The sequence below is a fragment of the Ptychodera flava genome, chromosome 8 (genome assembly GCF_041260155.1).
Source record: "Ptychodera flava strain L36383 chromosome 8, AS_Pfla_20210202, whole genome shotgun sequence".
NCBI lineage: Eukaryota > Metazoa > Hemichordata > Enteropneusta > Ptychoderidae > Ptychodera > Ptychodera flava.
Window position 1 is genome coordinate 18,826,363 of NC_091935.1, and position 20,417 is coordinate 18,846,779.

Consider the following 20,417-nt stretch of genomic DNA (forward strand, 5'->3'; position numbering starts at 1 on the left):
ATAAAGGACAAAAAACTTAATTGCGACATATACACTGTAGTAATTTTGACCAAAGTTACGTTTTTCTTTTAGGTTCGAATTTTTACTACGCTTATCTTAAATATATGTCTCAAACAATGAAAACGTTTGTACAGATTCTCAGTCAAATGAGGCAATGAAATCGGCCATGGGAAACTTCGATAATTTCCTTTTTCTAATAAAATAGCCTCTTCTATAGCGTCTCACAGTCAGAGAAGACTAAAGATATCAAAAATTGGTTACACCGATGCTCCAAGGCAAATCACTGGATCAACATTCGAGAGACGGCGCTAGAAAGAAGTTATTGTCAATTAAATCTGCAAGCAGCTTTAAATTTACAGAACCTAAGCACCTGCTTACTCTTTCCGCCCAAAACAAATTTATAGCCCATTTTCGAACAAAACCTTTGACCTCATTTAATCAGTGAACACATCAGTTTGTGACTATACTACATGAAAAATGGTTCCTTCGATTTTAAAGGGCCATTTTTTTCAACGACGAAATCATTGAAGGCAGTATTTGTTTCTTCATAGTTGTACAATTGTCGACTTCTTTAGAAAGCGTTTCCGATTTTCGCACCTGTTAAGAATAGGAAGAGTGTTATTGTACAACTTCTGTCACCTACGCAAATGGAAAGGACGAAATGGTCCATCGAGTCCTGAATCAAAAGCAAGGGAAGATACCTGGCCCTGACTCGTCAGATGTCATAACTGACAGGAGTAAAAATGCTTGCATGCAATATGCCCAGCTATTACGTGAGCGTGAATAAGGACTGGCATTAAGAGGATTCGATGTACAAGTCAGCTTTATGATCGACTAACAATAAAAGCTGGTGACCATTATTTTGGTAAATGTCATTGAGCAAGGTACGCAAAAAGTGTTTGCTAAGACAAATTAGGTCAGAATAGTTTCCACAAAACGATAAACAGTGTGTTTATGGGGTAGTTTACTGTTTCAAACAAACAGAGCTGCCGTTGGTCTCTGGTTGATTTTGAGTACAACTTATTGCCTATGACGAACAAAAGACGTTCCAATTGCTGACGTTGATGGCAACTGATCAACAACTTGTAGATTTTGATTGATTTGTGTCGCCTTTGTAATAATTTACTGAACGCAAACATTTTAGCTGTTGATATTTCTTGACAGGAAAAATAGCTAAATGACGAAAGAGTAGGAAATCATGATAAAAGCAACATACGCATTAATCAAGTTATCTTAAATAGCGGAAAGAGGAAACTCCATACAGGGAGAAGGCGTAGACAACTTCTTTAAAATTGCCATCTATAACCAATCCAAGCTATATTGAGGGCGTTTGTCACTGTTTGTTGAATGGTTGCTACGTAAATCTTATACCGACGGTCAGGGAAATACTGTTACTTTCTAGGAGATATTTTCGTATCAGTTGTATACATCCGACACTTTGGTTGCAAATATTTTCAAATTGTTTCAAAAATCGACAAGTACTCTAGAAAATCCCTGCCCAGCTATTTCATGGCGTTTAATAGTCTCAAAAAGCTTGATGTCACTGATAACGGACGAAATTTAAAATAAACCTTGTAAATTCTTAGCCTCCTGAATGGCGATGTATCAATTAAGTACATTTAAAGTGGTTCCTAACGACATACTACCTTAGGAACACTGATAAAAATGCTTGTTTACGCGAACTGTATAAATATTATGCTGCACGTTAGATGATCGGAAACGAGATTTCATCAGAGGCACTATTTATATGAGAATCGGTTATGAGTCACGTATTAATTCCGCTTAAAATTCAGTTTCAGAGAAAAAAATAAGGTAGAATGCGTTCCGGGAGAGAAATTCTTGCTCTAAAACCTTTGAAACACATTTTCACGTGTAGAGCCTCGTTTTGAAATTCATGACAGTTAACACAACGAGATAGTTTCTTTGGATATCAAAAGACATCAAATCAGGGTCACCAAATATTCGGTATTTTGACAAAAATTTGTACTTTATCTTTGATTTTTAGTATTCCTTTCCACAGAGAATAATTTAAACCTTCTTTAAGGAAAGTGTGGGCAAAAGTTCCAGTCTTTCAATTTCGAGTCGAGAACTAGCATAACAGAATGAAGCGAAACGACACCATGTTTTGCTCATCGAATGCTTATTTTAATGAATGCAAATTATAATGCACAGTTAAGAACTGATATCGTCCTTTCACTGCAAATATAGCAGATAATTAGTAATTGCTTAATTGGAACTCCATAATATTCCTTGAAATTACTTTCTCCCGAACACGATTTGAACTAACGTGAGATAATTGGATGGTGAAGTAATGTTTTAAAATCTGCAAATGTAACCTAATCTGCCTTTCTTTTCACGTAACACACTTGTTTTTATGAGTGATTTGTGATATTGAGACATTCAGCTGTAGGGCACCTTATATTTTTGTTAAATTTGAAAATTATGAAGATCCAACTATCCCAAAATAGTTCCTATTGTGTTTCCTATTCTTAACAAATAATGACGACAAAAAGATAATAAAAGAAATTTACAGAACGCAGCCCAATAAATTCAATCTGAACAAAACGTCGATTAACACTAAGCCTTAAAATGTAAAATATCACTGAATATCGCTATATAAAGTAACACTAAATATCACATGTTTAATATCTGTATATTCAACGGAATTATACAACTACATTTTATTTAAGAGGGAGTATGAAAATATCAGAAAATAACATGGTCTATCGGATTATTAAGTTTGTATTGGCCATTGCTGCAAGACACACTTCCAGAGTACATGAATACTAATTTCATGAATACAATAAAAATCGTGGCTGAAATACTCTCCCCATACACTTTTAAAAGTAAAAAATTCGAATTACATGTCGAGAAATATCAAAGACACAATTTGCAAAGAAGTCGATAAGGCATTGTGTGCGAATTAGGTCAATATGTTAGTCGTTTAGAATCCAACGACTGACAAGTGACAAGTATTCGATAACGAAATGCGGATATCATAGCGTAAATATTGTTTCCAGAATAATAGTTAATCAAAAGCCCTTTTGTGATCAGAGGATGTGCACTATACTCTAAATTTCACCAATATTGCGATACCTTTACACGATGTGTTGTTTTTTGACTTCTTCGGTCGTTGGTTTTTCAAAGCTTCAAGTCAGGCGGGTAACAAGTCTCTACATCATCTTCTGTAGTCCTTCTCTCCCGGGATTTGGCACCAGATTGTGGCGGGGCACAATGAAGTTGCAGCAGTCAAATGCTGATTTTACAGTTACGCAGACTCATGATGTGTAGACAACAACTAACGAGTACCTAATTGCAGAACAAGTAGCACACAATATATATCGAGTGTACAGAAACTTCAGGTAGGGTTCAAAGAGAACCTAGAGTTTGAGTTGAAATGTTCCTGTGTAGTAAATTGTCATTTAGTTTTCTTACAAATAGAGCACATTATCGTTTCATAATTTGAGTTCACTTTTTTGAAATGTGTTTATCCCGGTACGTGAAAATATGAGAGATTTACAGACAATCATCTAACTGTATCTGGGCTTCGGGATAATCGACAAAAATAAATAAATTTTTGAAATCTCAACGCACTTTTATGAACTATTGTTCAGTAATTCGAGTATTGTCCAGAGCAGATCATTACATAATAATGCATATTCTGGTATTTCTAAGACAAGTGATCAGTTTAAGATACGACTCTTTGTTGATGTTTACTTTCGTTATTCATTAAGTTTTTCTCTTTAATGCCGACTATAATTTTGTGGTGATTTTCTTTTTTTCTTTGTCTTATATTTTGTATAGTACGGTGGCCCCTAGACGCCAACAAGAATTATCTTTTTCGGAGTGATATAACTCTTATTTTTCTAGACAATATTTTAACTATTTATGAGATATTATTTCCCCTAAACAAACTTAAATTGTGTTGGATGCAAATGTAGTTATGAGGGACAAAACTCTATTTTTGACGGACTAAACGTTCTAATTTTGACAAAACAACTTTAATTTTAGTGCGGGAAAATCTTATTACCGGAACAAAACTAACTCTTGTGGACGCAACTCTAATTATGGTATACATGACTCTCTAATTTTGGCGGTACAACTCTACATACTTTGCCTAATTTTATTTTCAAGTAAAGCAGTTTTAATTCTTAAAAAAAAATAACTTGTATTCTTTTGTGAGTAAACTTTTATATTTTGTAGGAATTTTATGCTTTACAGTGATTAATGATTAATACTTAAAGTAAATCCTTCCTTCTTTCATTTTACTTTAAATGTAAACTCAATTTTTACTTAAATATATCTTTAATATTTGTAACGGATTTTATTTCTTCAGAGCAAATTTTTAATTCTGTACGGGAAGCTATATTTTAGTGTAAACTCTTTTAAAACTTTTAACAAACACAAAATTAAATTTTAACCAAATGAGCTTAATTTCAACTTCTCAAAAGTATTTTTAATTAGTAAAACACATAAAAATTGTTCAAGAGTGCCGACTCAACTTATAACTCTTTTAGAATTTTCTTCTGAGCACGAACTGTATTTCTTAAATGGATGATATAACATTTATGTTCTGAGCAGCAAACTTAAATTCTTTAAAGAAAAGTTTTATTTTCCTAGCGATTTAGATTTTCTCGGGGCAAATTGAAATACATTGAAAATAAGTTTTATGTTTTTAATGGAGCATACTTATTTATTGAAGACAACCAAATAAATTCCTGTAGGGAATAGTTTCTACATTTGAGTATGATTTAAGTATGAACGCTCTGTAAAAATATGAAAACGAAAGGAAACGAAAGAACAAAGCAGTCACAATTACTTTTCTTGAGGGCGCAATTTAGTTTCACGGAGCAATATTAATTGTGTGAGGGCGCAGTATTTCTTATTATGCACTGCAAACTCTTTCAAGCGCGACACAAAAACATTTTTGGGAGAGTAAATTATATTTTCGACAAGTGCAAAACTTTATTTTAACGGCGGCGGAACTTAGAGTATCCCACAATGCAACATCAAACTTTACCTCCGAAAGTGGCGGGCATTGATGAGCCAGTGTCTCTGAGACAACCATGCCAGACTTCATCGTTGTTACGGACTCAAAAACTGGTCAAAACATTGAGTTGCCACTCGAGCAGGATGACACCGTCCTGCTCACTACTGTCCAAGCTCAGTTTTCTGGTGCATGCGGTCTAAGGTACCAAACTGTGGTCGATGGATGTACCAAAATTCGTGGTCTCAGGTGCGTGGGTGGTGTTATTTACCCACCAAAAAGTGGATGGGTTCATGGTGTTCAAGGTCGACTTGAGGTGGTATACAGCAATACAAGTAGTAATACCAACTCCACTGCCACCGGAAAAGGAGCTGTAAGTCACGTATTCTGATTTGTAAAATCTGTAAGATTTGAATTTATTCCAGATTTACTGCAGTTTCCTTCCTGCCAATTACATTGATCTAGCCGGCCCTGCGTACAGGTCTGCATGTTCCCGGCGTTACAGTTTACACGGTCTCCGTATACGGGCTCCACCATGCACTACAGCCCTGCAACGGTCTATGATGGAGATACATGTACAATGTAACTGTAGCTGCAAAATACAACGCTTACAGGCAAGCCTTGCCACTTCGATGCCTGGTATGCATGTTTTTTTTACACACACTAAACGTGTCCATATCATTAACAGGAAGGAACTTAAAGGTATACTGTCACCTGTTCCAATTTTTCCACAGTTACCATTTAAGCGGGTGGCCGCTTTCTAAAAACAGCGCCCTCACATGGGAATTTTGAATACCAAGGAACGCCCCTTTGACCATATATTGGCATATTTAGATTACAGGTGACTGTATACCTTTAATGACTGGATTGTTTGTAATCTGGTCGTAAAGACATTAATTTGCACCCCAGACTGGTGATAGTAATCTGTCTCAAGGCTTACATGTCAGACATATTTCAGTGTCAGTTTTCTGTTGTTTATCCTGTACAAACAATCCAGTCATTAGGTTCCTTCCTGTTAATGATATGAAAACGTTTAGTGCGTGTAAAAAAAACATGCATACCAGGCCTCGAAGTGGCAAGGCTTGCCTGTAAGTGCTGTAGTAGCGCTACGGTGAGGCGGTCAGTGATTTTTGGTTTTTGCGACTTCGCTCACCAGTAGCTACAATGCCGATGGCCCTGGGGAGTATAAAATAAAGCATCCCACTAGACTAGGCATGTTGATGCGAAATGCTACATATTTACTGCATTTGGTAGTACCGATTTATTACTACTGAAGGCTAAACACTATACTACATATAACCTTGTCGTTTATGGGGTTTACAATTTGTTCAAACACGTCGATCGCGTTCCATAAACATTGAGCGGGGGCATCCGTGTTTCTGGGAGCCGCCATTACCAGAAGTTGGTAATGGCAGCTTCCAGAAATGTTTTTGCAGCTACATGTAACTGGGTTCTTGCAGTGAGATTCAAAATGGCGATCTCCATAGGTAAACAACTTGTCGAGTACTTTTTGTTTCAGAAAACAAGCGGTTTTAGACGTTAAGAGAAGTTAATTGCATCTTTTCTGGGGTCGGTTAGGAGGTAAAGGTAGGCAGGGAAAGGAGTTTGCTCCGATAGAGCAGAATTTCAGCCCAAAAGACCATTTTTTTGTTGCGGTCCAGATCTTGACCGCAGAGACCCCAGTTATCTCCATAGACTGTTGCAGGGCTGTGATGGAGGCCGTATAACGCCGGGAACACACAGACCTGTACGCAGGGCTAGCACTGATCTTGTTCCATAGGATAAACATGGCAGCATTAAATTCACATCTGGTTATTATAGTTTCATTTTATTGTGTTAATTTTCAGTTTCAACATATGCAGAAAAGATGTTTGGTCGAGTAAAGTCATTCAGTGCATTTAAAGAAGAAAAGACTTCAGTTCATAAATTCACACCAAAAGGGAGCAGAAAGAAAGGATTGAGAAAAGCAAGGAATGAAGAAGATGTTCAAATCATAATAGGTGTCATGTATTTTGATGAGAAGTTACAACAGCTGAAGCCACACTGGGGAAAACGCCTACCCATCCAGACCAAAACAAATGCAACTTATGCAACAGTGTTAGAGACAGGACTTCAAAAATGGAAGTCATTCAAGAAGAATTTCATCGATGAACAACAAAATTACATGCTTGTGTATGAAGATGGATCTCAAGCTCTTTTCATCCCAGGATCAGAGAAGAAAGAATTTTTTTCGTTATCTCGATACAAAGATGAACTAGGAGTTGATTACAAACGAATAAGGCTGTTCCTTTGTCCTGAACGTGACTTTGATATCTCTATGGGATATGACCCACTGTCAAACCATGAAGACAGCGAGAACTGTGAGTTCATTGATGACCACAGTTTTCCAGAAATACAGACAGCAAATGCAAGATTGCACAAAAAAGAGAGGAAAAATAGAAAAGTCAACAAAGAAGAACTTCATGATGTTGGAAATGAGAACACTCCTGGGAAGCATGCATGCACAACGGCAGCACCTATGGCCACAACATCAAAAGGGATTGAAGATCAGGGGACAACTAAGAAAATGAGATTGGAGACTGATGAAGTGTATGCAACTCTATTTACTGATGAAAATGACATTGTATACATATCAGATTCTGGTGAAGATATACAGCAAGTGCCTACAAATTTCACCACTAGTATACCACTTGCAGAGATTTTGGCCAACCTTGCTGAACAGATTGATCGTAGCAAGACATCACTATTCAATATTTCCAGAAATCATCTGTTTGATGGTGTCAAGAGAGGCCTCAAACGCAAGTCATTCCATCCAAAGAATAAGATTTCTGTGAAATTCACAGATGATGATGGCTCGTCAGAAGGAGCTGTGGATGCAGGAGGCCCTATGAGGGAGCTCTTAACATTAACTATGAAGTACATCACCAATAGTGAGCTCTTTGATGGTGAACTCAATCAGAAGTACATATCATGTGTTAGTAGATGCATAGATGAAAATGAGTATTACATGGCAGGTCAGCTAATTGCCATGTCTCTAGTCCATGGAGGTCCTGCTCCTCACTGCTTTGCAGACCATTTCTATCAAGCTATTGTGCAAGGGTGTGACTCAATCAAGCCTACTATTGATGATCTCCCTCAGAATAACCCAGTGAAAGCTGACCTTACTGCGTTGCAAAATGCACCTATTGATGAAGCCAACCAAGTGCTGACTGAAAAGTTAGAAAATATCACTGAGATTGCTGGTACATGGAGAATCATGCGTACTGAAATTGACAAGGCAGCAGTTATTGGGTCAACAGTGAAATGGTACCTGTATGGCAGAAACAGAGAAGCCCTCTACCAGTTTACTGATGGATTGTCTACACTTGGTGTACTGGAGGCTATGAAGCAATACCCCACAAGCTTCAAGCCTGTCTTCTGTGAGCCTGCTCCACTGACTACTGATATGTTTTTATCTGATGTAACACGTAGTGTGGAAGGATCCAATCTGTTTAATGCTGAGAGCCTTATCTTGTCACACTGGGCAGATTTCTTACAAGACGTCCAAGATCAAGAAATCAACAACTTAACACTAGCAGAGGTATTAATGTTTGCAACAGGTTGTACAGAGCTCATTCATGGACTGAGTCCAAGAATTGCCTTCCTTCATGGCAGTGAAGGTCAATGTAAATTCCCAAAAGCCAACACTTGTGGTGGTGTGCTCCACCTTCCAGTGATACACAAAACATATGATGAATTTAAACATGCAATGGCTTTTGCCATAACCAATTCCAAGGGTTTTGGATATGCATGATGAGTATGGTGTAAACAGGGTTGTATGGTAACTGCAAACTTACAAAGGATTGGTAACTCTTGAAGTAGAGAAGAATGGGACATATGTGAATGTGGGATTGAGTGATCATTGTACCTATTCATATTGTAAATTTTTCAAATAATCATGCAATATGACCATCAGAGAGTTGTCTATGGAATTCTTATTATGATTCACAAAGGACAGGTGAACAATTCAGCAAAAGTAAAGGTAGTCCTATAATAATAATTATAAACATTGATATATTAAAATGTTTTGTTGTAAACCAATTTATTCTGATCTAACAAGTCTTTTTTGCAGCAATAATCCATGGTTGTGAAAAGGACAGGTATTGCATGTACAGGTTTGTATCACACTGAGGCAGTCAGTTGGTACACACAAATATGCATTGCAAAAACTATGTGATTATTACTCCTTAAACAGTTGAAAAGTGTGCAAAGGAATATTTAACCTGTGTGCAAAACTCTTTGAAAAGATTTTTAGCCAATTAAAGGTCAATTGTTTAAGTATAAATGTTGGTTTCTAATCCATTATAAGACGGCAAAATGTAAGCCTGTTTCAGTATACTGTACTAGCAGTTGAAAAGGAGTGGTACGAATCACAGGTTATCATCAAAATTGAAATTTAAGAGTCATAAAATTATAGTGTTTTACAATCTGGTACTTTGTTTAATTTTGAATTATCATGGTGATAGCATGGATAAGCTACCATCTAAATGCCTGTTTTGTTGTGTCCAGTGGATAGAATTTACCAAGTAAGGAATTTAGTAACCAAGGTAAAGTAAATGGATCAGTCTGGGCATTGTAATTGAAGTTTTCCAGTGTGAGTAAATCAGTCAAAAACATGGATCAACAGAAGGAGTCTTTGAAATATTACTTTTGTTGAGATCATCAATATATTTCATACAAGATGACATGATGCAAGAATGAGGTTATTTGTCAAATTGAAAAAAAAAATTATGGTCAATGTTTGTTGTCCTAAATATGTTTCTAAAATAGTTAAATTTTCATATTAGTGTAGTAGAAAAAATGTTCATAAGAAGTTCAGTTTGTATGTTTTAATACATGTCTTCATAATTTGACTGCTTCCAATATAAAGCATATCAATGGCTTATTTGAAAATGCTTTTTTCTACTACTTTTCCTACATAATTACTTGAAAAATCATTAGTAGTGCTACAGTGGCTATTGACTCTATTTTTTAACTTTTCAATAAGTTTACATTTGTTGCTTAGTACCATGGCCAGTTCTACATGTTTACTGATTTTGTAGAATTATTACCACCAATGTCTGACCAAAATACAAAATGGTTTATACAGTGTAGACTGAAAGATTCCGTCGCGTGCGGGCGCTCCGGCGCACTGCGACCTACGACCCTTAAAAGTGGGTCGTAGGTCGCAGTGCACCTGAGCGCCCGCACGCGACGGAATCTTTCAGTCTATATACAGTGCTGACAATACAAATGTGTCCACACAGGGGATTATTGTCTGACCAGGAATCATTGCTGCACATACTCTCCACCGTCCACCCCACTGGGGAAAAAGTTGTCCTGACAATACCCAAAACACAGTTGACACCTGTTTGTTTTCGGCTATGTGCCAGACGATGTCTAGACAATTTGGTTTGACCTTTGAAAACAACAACCTATTGTTCAGTGTGAGGGTGATAACATTGTTTTAAATTAATGTACTGTTGTTAAAGGGAAATATAACACAAAAAAGAATGGTATCATCAATATTGTCATAAAAAGTGTTATTAGATTCACTAATGGCAATGACGTTGCATACATTGATAATTGACAAATGGATCCAGTTTACTTGTCAATGTACTTTGGCAATGGGAATTGTAGCTTGTGTTTAAGAGTTTTATGTGAGTTTTAACAGTGATGTCTCACTGAAGTTGCATTGTATACTGTCATCTCTCCGCATTAAATGTTTTTGATTTCAATATTTTGTATGCCTTTTTTTAAGAACTATACAGCCTCAAAGACTTGTATGGCTGTCGTATGTGTGGACTGATGGATGTGTTGAATGATGTATGTAGTCATGATGTATGTCATACTCTAAGCAGGCACTTTCACTGCCATGTCAGTGAGAATGACAGTGAAAGCACTGCCGCAGTTTGGAGTGTGGATGTATGTGTGTAATATATGCATATAGTTATGTGAGCTTGTATGTGTGTAACAGTGTGTAGATAGGTAATAATATCTATGCATGTGTGCATTTTTATTATGGATATAAACTTTGTTACAGCTGTACTAGTAATTTGATGTTACCATACAGCTGATATTGGTTAATTGCTAGAATTGGTCACTAGGCAAATTTGTTCCTAAATTTACCCTGCTTGTTGCAAACCTGATTATGTCACCAGTGAATGTTTTATTTGCTTAGAAGGCTGATGCTTTCAATACATCTTACTGCTTGATTTGTAGTCCCCACAGACACCGTTCAAACACACAAACCTATTCAAGTATTAAACCAATATACAGCTGTATATAAACATCAACTATGGGAACTGTTACCCAGTCAGGTTATTGTTTGCAAACTGTTGACTGATAACATACTTGTTGTGAGTATCAGCACATAAATTAGGCATCATACATAACCTCATTCAACCAGGTATAGCACAGTTAACAGACCAAGTGTGTTATAATTTTCATGACCTCTATATGACCTTTCATCCTTGTACTTTTGTTGGCATTGGGTTGTCAAAATTCAACATTTAGTACAAGAAACAGGCAAAATATTGCTAGAAATGGAGTCGCTATGGTTATTCAGTACATAAATTCATTGACTGCAGCTGCAAATAAAGTTGATTTTTTTAACCAAACTGATGGATACATTATTCATATCAACAAAAGTATAAGGATATAAGGCCATGTAGGGGTCATGAAAATAGCCTTAATGTGAGGCACCCTGCTGTGGCAATGTCACAGAGATTAAGACAATCATGAATAAAGACTTCTTTGCAAGTACCAAACACATAACACTTCATCTACACATATATACATTATGGTACATATACACACACAATAACATGATAATATCATCCAGGATGGCATCAACAGGGGGGTTGTCCCGTTTAAAAGATGAGGGGATTCCACTCAGTTTTCATGTTCTGTCAACCATTGACAAAATGCTGAGGTGCCAAAATGTCAAGAGGTGAATCCCCTGATACCCCTCTCTAGATGAAAAAATTGAAATACATAAATACATACAGACATATACACACATACATATACATACATATACATACACATTAATACATACAAACACATACACATATAAATACATATATACATACACACATATACACACACATATACACACATGCAACATACAAATACATGTACATAAATACATATACATACACACATTCATACACACATATACATACATACATAAATACATACATATACATATACATGTACACATATACACACACATACATACCACCAAAACACATATACACATACACATGTACATACATACATGCACACTCATATACACACACATACATATACACACACATATACACGCACAGACACTTGCAAAAAACCCTCACTTTATACAGCCAATAACTTACTGGCACATAAAGAACTGTATGAGTGGTCATTTGTAGTGTTTCAGACTAACAAATATATTTATTTCATTTCAGTATGTCAATATTTCACAGAGGTGGTACATGCTATGTTGCCAATGTACACACAAGGATAAAAGATTGTATATTTGCTAAATGTCTGTCCAGAGATGGGATTTTGGTATTGGACTTGGATTAACCATACCATTCCAATATGGCTAGTGGCTCACATAAAAGAGAGTGAAAAGATATCGTACACATTGTGAATTGAAATTTCTGAATTCATAAAATGTTGAATACTGATTTATTCTTCTGCCACCTGTATTAACCCTTCATATAGTTGTAGTGCATCTCTCCAGTTGTGTGGTTTGCTTATAGCACATGTTTGCAAAACATACTGGAAATATTGTTGATAGTCATTATCACTGTCTCTATCAATGAGCTCATGATATACATAATTCACTTCATCCTGTGCAACTGGCTGGATTAAGTTGTCTACACCTCCATGCAGTTCTGGGAGATAATACAGTGAGTCTGGTCTGCCTGGAACTGTATCATGTCTTGACTGCCTGATGTAATGAGTGTTCCAATGTTCACGAACATGATCAAGATCATTCTGTAGTAAACTCGCAAAACAAAACCACAGGCATTCCTTCTGCAGAACACTAGTAGAATCAAAAATACCTTGTGCTTCAATATCCTTGAAGAAATTAATCCACCACGTAGAGCGATTTTTTCTCAGGAAAGACCACCAAGCTTCAATTCTCTGATTCCGCTGAGATGCTACATATCTATGTGCATCACTGTCATTCCTGAAAAATGCCTGTATTGCAGCAATAGTGCCATTCTCTGTACCAAGATCAGAGTTTAGCTCAATGGGACATCCATCAAATCTGTTCACTGCTTCAAGATAATATGATGCAATGTTATCTGGGAGATTATTTGACTTTGTTACATAAAGCCACAATATCTTCCTACTGTATCCATCGATGGCTCCATGTATGGGGAATCCAAACGGTTTCAGTTTATCATAACCGTCAACATGCCATGCAAAATTTGGTCCAGAATTCAAATATAATCTTTGCTTGAGTCGATGTGCTCTTCTCAAAGAACTACCCTCTGGGTCCAATTCTTTCAATAATTGTTGAACAACAATTCTTGGTACACTCATACCTTCCATTTTGAGACTGTGCCATACTGTCCGATATCCGCCAATGCACCCGGGCCCATCCAGCATTTCCTTAATTTTGTCTCTAACCGTATCGATGTCGTACTCTATGCGTCTTCTTTTCAAACCATACAAGTTAATACGACGATTCAGTGTTCGTTTACTCATATGAATATTATGGTACTTCCTTAAGAAAAGCAGGATTTCGTCATACATGAATCCTCTAAAGAAAAAAGATCGTATCAAACCCTCTTCGTCGTCACAATACACCGCCCCGTCATCAGTATCCATATCAGAATCTGAAGAATTTATAGAATGGTGGGATGATGAAAGCTGCTGATGAGATGGTGACCCCATTATTGTCCCTCGCACATATAGCCCATGAATCATAAACTGGGGGTCCGCAAAAGGGGTCCCGATCGTCTCGTCACGGGACGGGTTTTCCGCTTTACATGCCAGGTAATACGATCCCTCCACTCGGTGAACTGGAACCTGCTCAGTGCAGCACACATCTTATCTGTTTGTTTGAGTTTGTGTACTCCTACAACGTTCTCTTATATGGGAATTGTGGGATAACTTCACTTCCGCCGCGAAGAAAAAAGTATTTTGCTGTCTCGAAATATATTTTGTCATCTCAAAAGAAAGTTTGCACGTTGAAAACTGAAACTGCGCCCTCCCAAAAAGAGTTGGTCAGTACAAGAGAAAAGGCGCCCTCACAGGAGTTGTGCGACTCTAGAAAATTAAAATTCACTTGTGTAAAAAGAAAAAATTCACTTAGGAAAATATATTGTTCCTTTCAGAAAATTAAACAATCCCTTGAGAAAGTAAAACATTTTTTTTTGAAAATAAAAGACTTCCAAATATATATTTGTCTCGAAACCAACAGATTTCTTCAGAATATTAAAAAAATTATTTCAGAAAGTGAAAGATGCGTGCTAAATATTGAAATTTTAGTCTTGAAACAATACAGTTGGCTTTTGAAAATTAACTTTTTTTCTCTAAAATGAATATTTTCAAGGTATTAGGAATGTGCTCTGATTAAATCACGCAATCATTAATATAGCTATGAAAAGTTTACTCTTCAAAAAGGAAAATAAAATCTCGACATGTGTTAAATGTTCAGCCTTCAGAAGTAATTTTTTTTGAGTATTTACAACTTACTAATGTAAAATGAAGAATTACTTTCAATATTAAATATTAGTCGTTGTAAAGCTTAAGTTCTTACAAAATACTAAAAGTTTACTCTCAGAAGAAAAGAAGTTGATTGTTTTTTGAAGAATTAAAACCGGCAAAGAATATTAGAGTTGTACCCGCAAAAATTAAAAAGTCGTGTATACCAAAATTAGAGTTGCGTCTACAAATATCAGTTTTGTTCTCGTAACAAGAAGTTGTGTCCACTAAAATTAAATTTGTACTGTCAAATATAGAAAGTTTCGTCCGTGAAAAAAAAAGTTTTGCCCCTAATAATTACAGTTGCATCCAACAAAATTTTAAGTTTGTTTTGGGGAAATAAATTTCATAATTACTTAAAATAATTTCTAGAAATTAAGAGTTTATATCACTCAGAAAGAAAATTCTATGGGGCGTCTAGGGGCCACCGTAGTATAGGTTCACGGCAATGTCAAACATTCCTTTATTAGATCTAGCACGTAAATAAGGACCTTTATGAAATAAAGATGTTTGAAAAATTATAACATATAAACTACTACTACTACTACTAGCTGTTGCTTCTACTACTACTTCTACTAGTGCTGGTTTGTATTGTTTTTATCTTGTAGGTATTACTTATTTAGGTTACTCTAGCTCTTAGACTGATCGTTACCGTTTGTGTTATGCAAGTTTGTCAAAATTAAGTTTGTCAAAATATTATATATTGTCGTTTGCGTATAATTAGGCCAGTTCATGTTAATAATTTCATGATTCATAAAACCACGCAGAGTGCTTGACGTAACATTAGGCAGAAAAAGTGTTAGTCCGCAACCTATCATTTCGCTATTTCCTGTTGTACACATCAGATGCATGCTGCGTTACTGAGCTCAAGGTGAGTTAGCCTACATCAACAAGGTATATCATCTATAATCAGAATAACTAACAGAACATTCTGTGACTAGACTAACACCTCTGTTTTCAGTCACATGTTTATCAAAATCGGTTTAGTCGGACAGAGCTGTTATTTATCATTCTTTCCTAAATGAAGAGCACAACATTTGATCAGTCCATACTTTATGTAAACTAACTTAAAATATGAAAAACGATAAACTTCAACAACAACAAGATATATTTTACTCACCACCCAGCTAACTTGTAGAGCATTTGGATAATTTGATGTTGTTCCCGCGATTGTTGGTCCCTCTGAAGGTATTAGAATGGGAACTCGATTTACAAAAAAAATAATACCGCTTCGTATTCGAGGAGATGGAATCAACTATCTAAATCATTTGACCAATACTAGCCATAAATATTAGAATTTCCACATTTGACATTATAGAATAGCACCAAACAACCCAAATCAACATTTAAACGGGAGCGAATACATTTTATAGAATCAATATATTGTTGCCATTGCTAAGAATGAACGATAACGTGACTGTTGTGAAAGCGTCAAATTATATTGCAATGAAATTATGCCGTCAGCAATTGATATGAAATTTACTGCAGGATTTAGCCTTATTGTTCACCTTGATGGCTCTAATTTGTAAAGATAAGGCAAGACACCTTTCAAATCCTGTATGAGGAAGTTTCCGCATTAATACACTTACCTTCACACAGTGTGCTTACTGTACTGCATGTATCCTTGCTGCCTTCTCCCTTTGGTCCTGGTCGTTTGACAGTCACTGTAAAATTATAACTGGTACACCAGTCCAGACCCGTGATGTCTGTGGTGTAACTTTTCTGATCTGGATCTTCTACCTGAAAATGCTGATTTGCTGTCCAATCGCTATCTGCTGTCTTTTTGAAGTACACTTTGTAAGCCTCCACAGGTCCATCTCCAAGGTCGGTACCGTTCTCCCATTTCTTCCACGTGACAGTTACTCTTGTTGCTCGTGGAGAAAGCTCGGGCCGATCGATGGGTGACAATTCAGGTAAGACTGAAAGTAGAACACAGTGTAGAGGAGTGAGAATTATGTCATATTCTTTGTTTTAACATTTATACTGACAATCAAAATTCCTCTCCCTTAGAGTGTAGACGTTTACAATCATTATATAAAATGTGTTCCTTTTGCTTCCCAATCCAATATTTCAAAATAAAACACTTATCCTAGAATGATTGCAGTATAAATAACAATTAATGAATTGATTAAATGAATGAAAGACTAAATGAATAACAATTAATTAATAAATGCATTGTTCATCGACTTGTTACTGCATCTTTTCTGTTTGTTACATTTGATGCTTGCAATCTTTATCTTCAAGCTAAGTTGTGTAACAGGCGTGGGAAGGAGTTAAATTTTTAAGCCCAAAATATCTCGTCTTTGGGATACATGTCACTTTATTCAACAAAAGTAACTTTAGAATTTATAATCTAAGCTCAAAACTTCAGTCATGCCTAGGCACAAAGAAAAACGAGTGCACGTTTACTCAATATACGATTGTTTGTTTTCGAAAATAGTGATCTAAAACTTCCGTGTTGAAGACATGCGAGAATGATGATTGTACTGGCCGTAAAATTGTGTGTCACAGTTGTGCACTGTCAAATATGTGTTGTTTCAGATCATATTTCTGATGGGTGGAAATCGTCACTAGATTATTTGTGGTCCTTACCATTTGTTTCGAAAATTGTCAGTTCTTTTGACTGGTCACCAACTCTACAAGTGTACGGCAGTCCATTATCAACTGTAGCAGTGCTATAGTTACTTATGGAAAGGTACATCCCTCTGAAATAGTGATCTGTATGTGTAACAGCAGATCCAGACTGATCAACTAGTGACACATCATTTGGAGATGCAGGTGGGTTCCCGATAACTTCACAAATGATAGAGGTCTGTTCACCAGGGTTGACTTTTACGTTATACAGGGCCTGTATTCGAAGACTTCCATCTGGAAAAAGAAAACGTTTTGTTCGCTTGATAAACAAGCCAACATGCTATTCACAACTTCAGTGTTGTTTGCCTAACCAAATGTCCGTTTGCAAAAATCGCTTTAAAATACATGAAATGAAAAGAGTTTTACTTTACTATTGGAAGTATCTCCGTTTACAAATCGAGAAAAGAGGTGTGAGGTCATTAGAGACATATTATGTAAGCTTAAAGGGACAAAGTCGGCCATTTTTTATGAACTTTGTTTGATACAAGATACTACTTATATTATTTGACATGTTAAAAGATACTGAATGAATGGGTGACCATGTGTATATTCAAACCCGGTTTTAGACACGATCAATAAAACTGTTTCGAAAATAAATTAATGGTCATGACCATACCCAACGTCATGGATACACATTTCCTTAAACAAATCGCCGTAAATGTGAGACAGTTGAAAGACGAAAATATAACATTTTCGTTTTGCAAGATTTTCGCTGTAAAGCGTGAGAGGCATGATAAACATCCACGTTATTTAGACTGTCTCCATATCGACATCAAGTGCCGATTTGAGACATACTGTTAATAGCAACATTTTCAACCACAGAAATTCAGCCTCTAATATACTTACAACAATGTAAAGTAACGTTTTTAATCACGATGGCTTATCATGCTTATTGGCAAATTACAGTCGCGCCAGTCTTTTGTTTTGGACAGTCTCGCCAAAGTACGTCACGGGTATTGATGCGCTAGCGGCCATCTCTTACGACTACATGTACAATAGGACCGAGAAAATCACATTCTGTAGGCGGGATTATTCACGATGGCAAATGTTGTAGGTAATTGACGCCCATGTCTCTAAAAGTTTATCAAAACCTTGCGCATAGGCTCAGTACAAAAGGTTCTGCATTTGGGAACACCACGTGGTACGATAAATATGGTTCGGTTCTAGCACTGCAAAAGTAATGTTAACGAACTTATCGCTAATGAGAAAATATACTAGTGGCTGGAGAATTTTGACAGCGGAAAATTAATATTTCGGCTGGTAATTGTCAAAGTCGTGAATACCTATTAAACTGACTGCCGCAGAATTGTTCCAAACTTTTAAAAGATTTCGTTCGGCAAATGAATGCAACAGAACAATGCAAGAAAAAGTCTCTGTTGGATGTTTCTGAAAAAAAATCCAAATCTTCTTCAGCATAAATCACCGATAAATCTTAAACCTGATTCCTTTTTATGCAGAGGGAAATGCATTCCGACCGCCTTCCGAAAAGGTCATAATTGCACGTCGCAGGCGCATGTACACAATGGTGATACACTTAGCATTTAGCAGTTAGCATACAGTAGCTGACGTGAATAGCACAATTTTTTGGGTGATATGTAAATGCTACGAATTTTAATGTATCGTAAATAGCTAGGTTGTAATCAGTTACGACACGGTGAAGTAGTTTTCGACGCCGAGAGTCTGCGTATAACAAAGCATTTGTCAAATAATCAACATTTATTAGAATACGTTCACATCTAAATTTTGCAATAACGTAATCAAGTTGGTGAAGTTCACAAACATGTCGATCATAAAATAATAAGAGGGTAACGAACATATTCGACCAACAATAACGGTACCTTGTTGACAGTCAGCAAATACATTAATCCATCCTGGAGCACACTCTCCATTTGAACACATTCCAGTCAATTTATCACACGCTGCATTGTCTTTGCAGTGACATTTGTAGTTGCACAGTTCACCGTAGAAACCGACAGGACATGAATCTGGAACTAAACAAGATTTTAAAATTGTGATGTTTACATTGCCACGAGACCAACAATGCTACGACATAAAATGTCATGCTAGCGCTGGAGACATTAGTCCAGTCAAAATAGGGTTAGACCCACCACAAATTGCAACAGAATTTTTTTCTTCAGAATGCATTTTGGAGAGGTACCCAGAACAATATATGAACAGTTTACTCGAATCTACCTTGGGGAAATATGTCTAATTTGCATAAATCAAATATGGCTGCCAGCCATCCTACAAAATAACATAATTGGCCATATATCACATGTTAAACAAGCTATTTAAGTAATTTCAAAGTCTGAAGCTACTTATTTGAAATGAGGAATTAGTTTGGAGATATATTGTTGCATATAGGCAGTTCGTTAATTTGCATAATTCCAATATGGCGCTAACATTCCTAAAAATACATTTTCGGTCATATATCACGTATAAAACAAGCTATTTCAGTGATTTTAAAGTTAAAAGTATATTTCTTTGGCACGAACAAACAATTTTGGAGATACAATGTTCTACACTGGCACTTTGTTAATTTGCATAAAGCCAATATAGCAGTCAACATTTATACAAAGGACGTTTTCGGTCATATACCACGTATTAAATAAGCTATTTATGTGATGTTAAAGTTGAAATATATTTCTTGGGCACGAAGAAACACTTTTGGCGTTTCGTTGTTTTGAAAGGCATTTTGAAAATTTGCATAAATTAAATATGGCTGCCAAATTAATGCCCCATTGCTTTTAATATAAATAAGGTTCTGGTATAGTTTATAGCACTAAAAACCTATCAAAAAAGACACTGTTATAAGTCCTTTGACATTTAGTTTTAAAATTGTGGCTTTTCTATATATGACGACTATTAATGATTGTTAGCCGTCTGAATAATATATTTTTCTGAATAACATTGGATTCACATGTACACGACATTATTTTTAAGTTGTATGGGTGTTTAACACTATACAGTGTCAAAACATGTAATCTTTCATGTTTACTGTTTAAAGAAAAGACATTTACTAAATGTTTACTTTTTATTTTAGACTGAACCTCCTTCTTATGGACGAGTA

The 20,417-nt window shown here is 36.1% G+C and overlaps 1 protein-coding gene across 1 annotated transcript in view; it reads right to left on the reverse strand.

Annotated features, from left to right (window-relative positions):
* Nucleotides 1-2,123: 2,123 nt before the first annotated feature.
* Nucleotides 2,124-20,417, reverse strand: part of LOC139138714 (tyrosine-protein kinase receptor Tie-1-like) — a 55,428-nt gene continuing 37,134 nt past the window's right edge. Inside the window, exons 10-14 of the mRNA XM_070707221.1 lie at nt 19,186-19,338; nt 17,306-17,581; nt 16,303-16,632; nt 15,834-15,895; nt 2,124-3,309 (exon numbers count right to left, since the gene is read on the reverse strand). Of these exons, the coding sequence (XP_070563322.1) occupies nt 3,250-3,309; nt 15,834-15,895; nt 16,303-16,632; nt 17,306-17,581; nt 19,186-19,338 (881 nt within the window). The 3' untranslated portion in view covers nt 2,124-3,249. The remainder of the gene's footprint in view (nt 3,310-15,833; nt 15,896-16,302; nt 16,633-17,305; nt 17,582-19,185; nt 19,339-20,417) is intronic.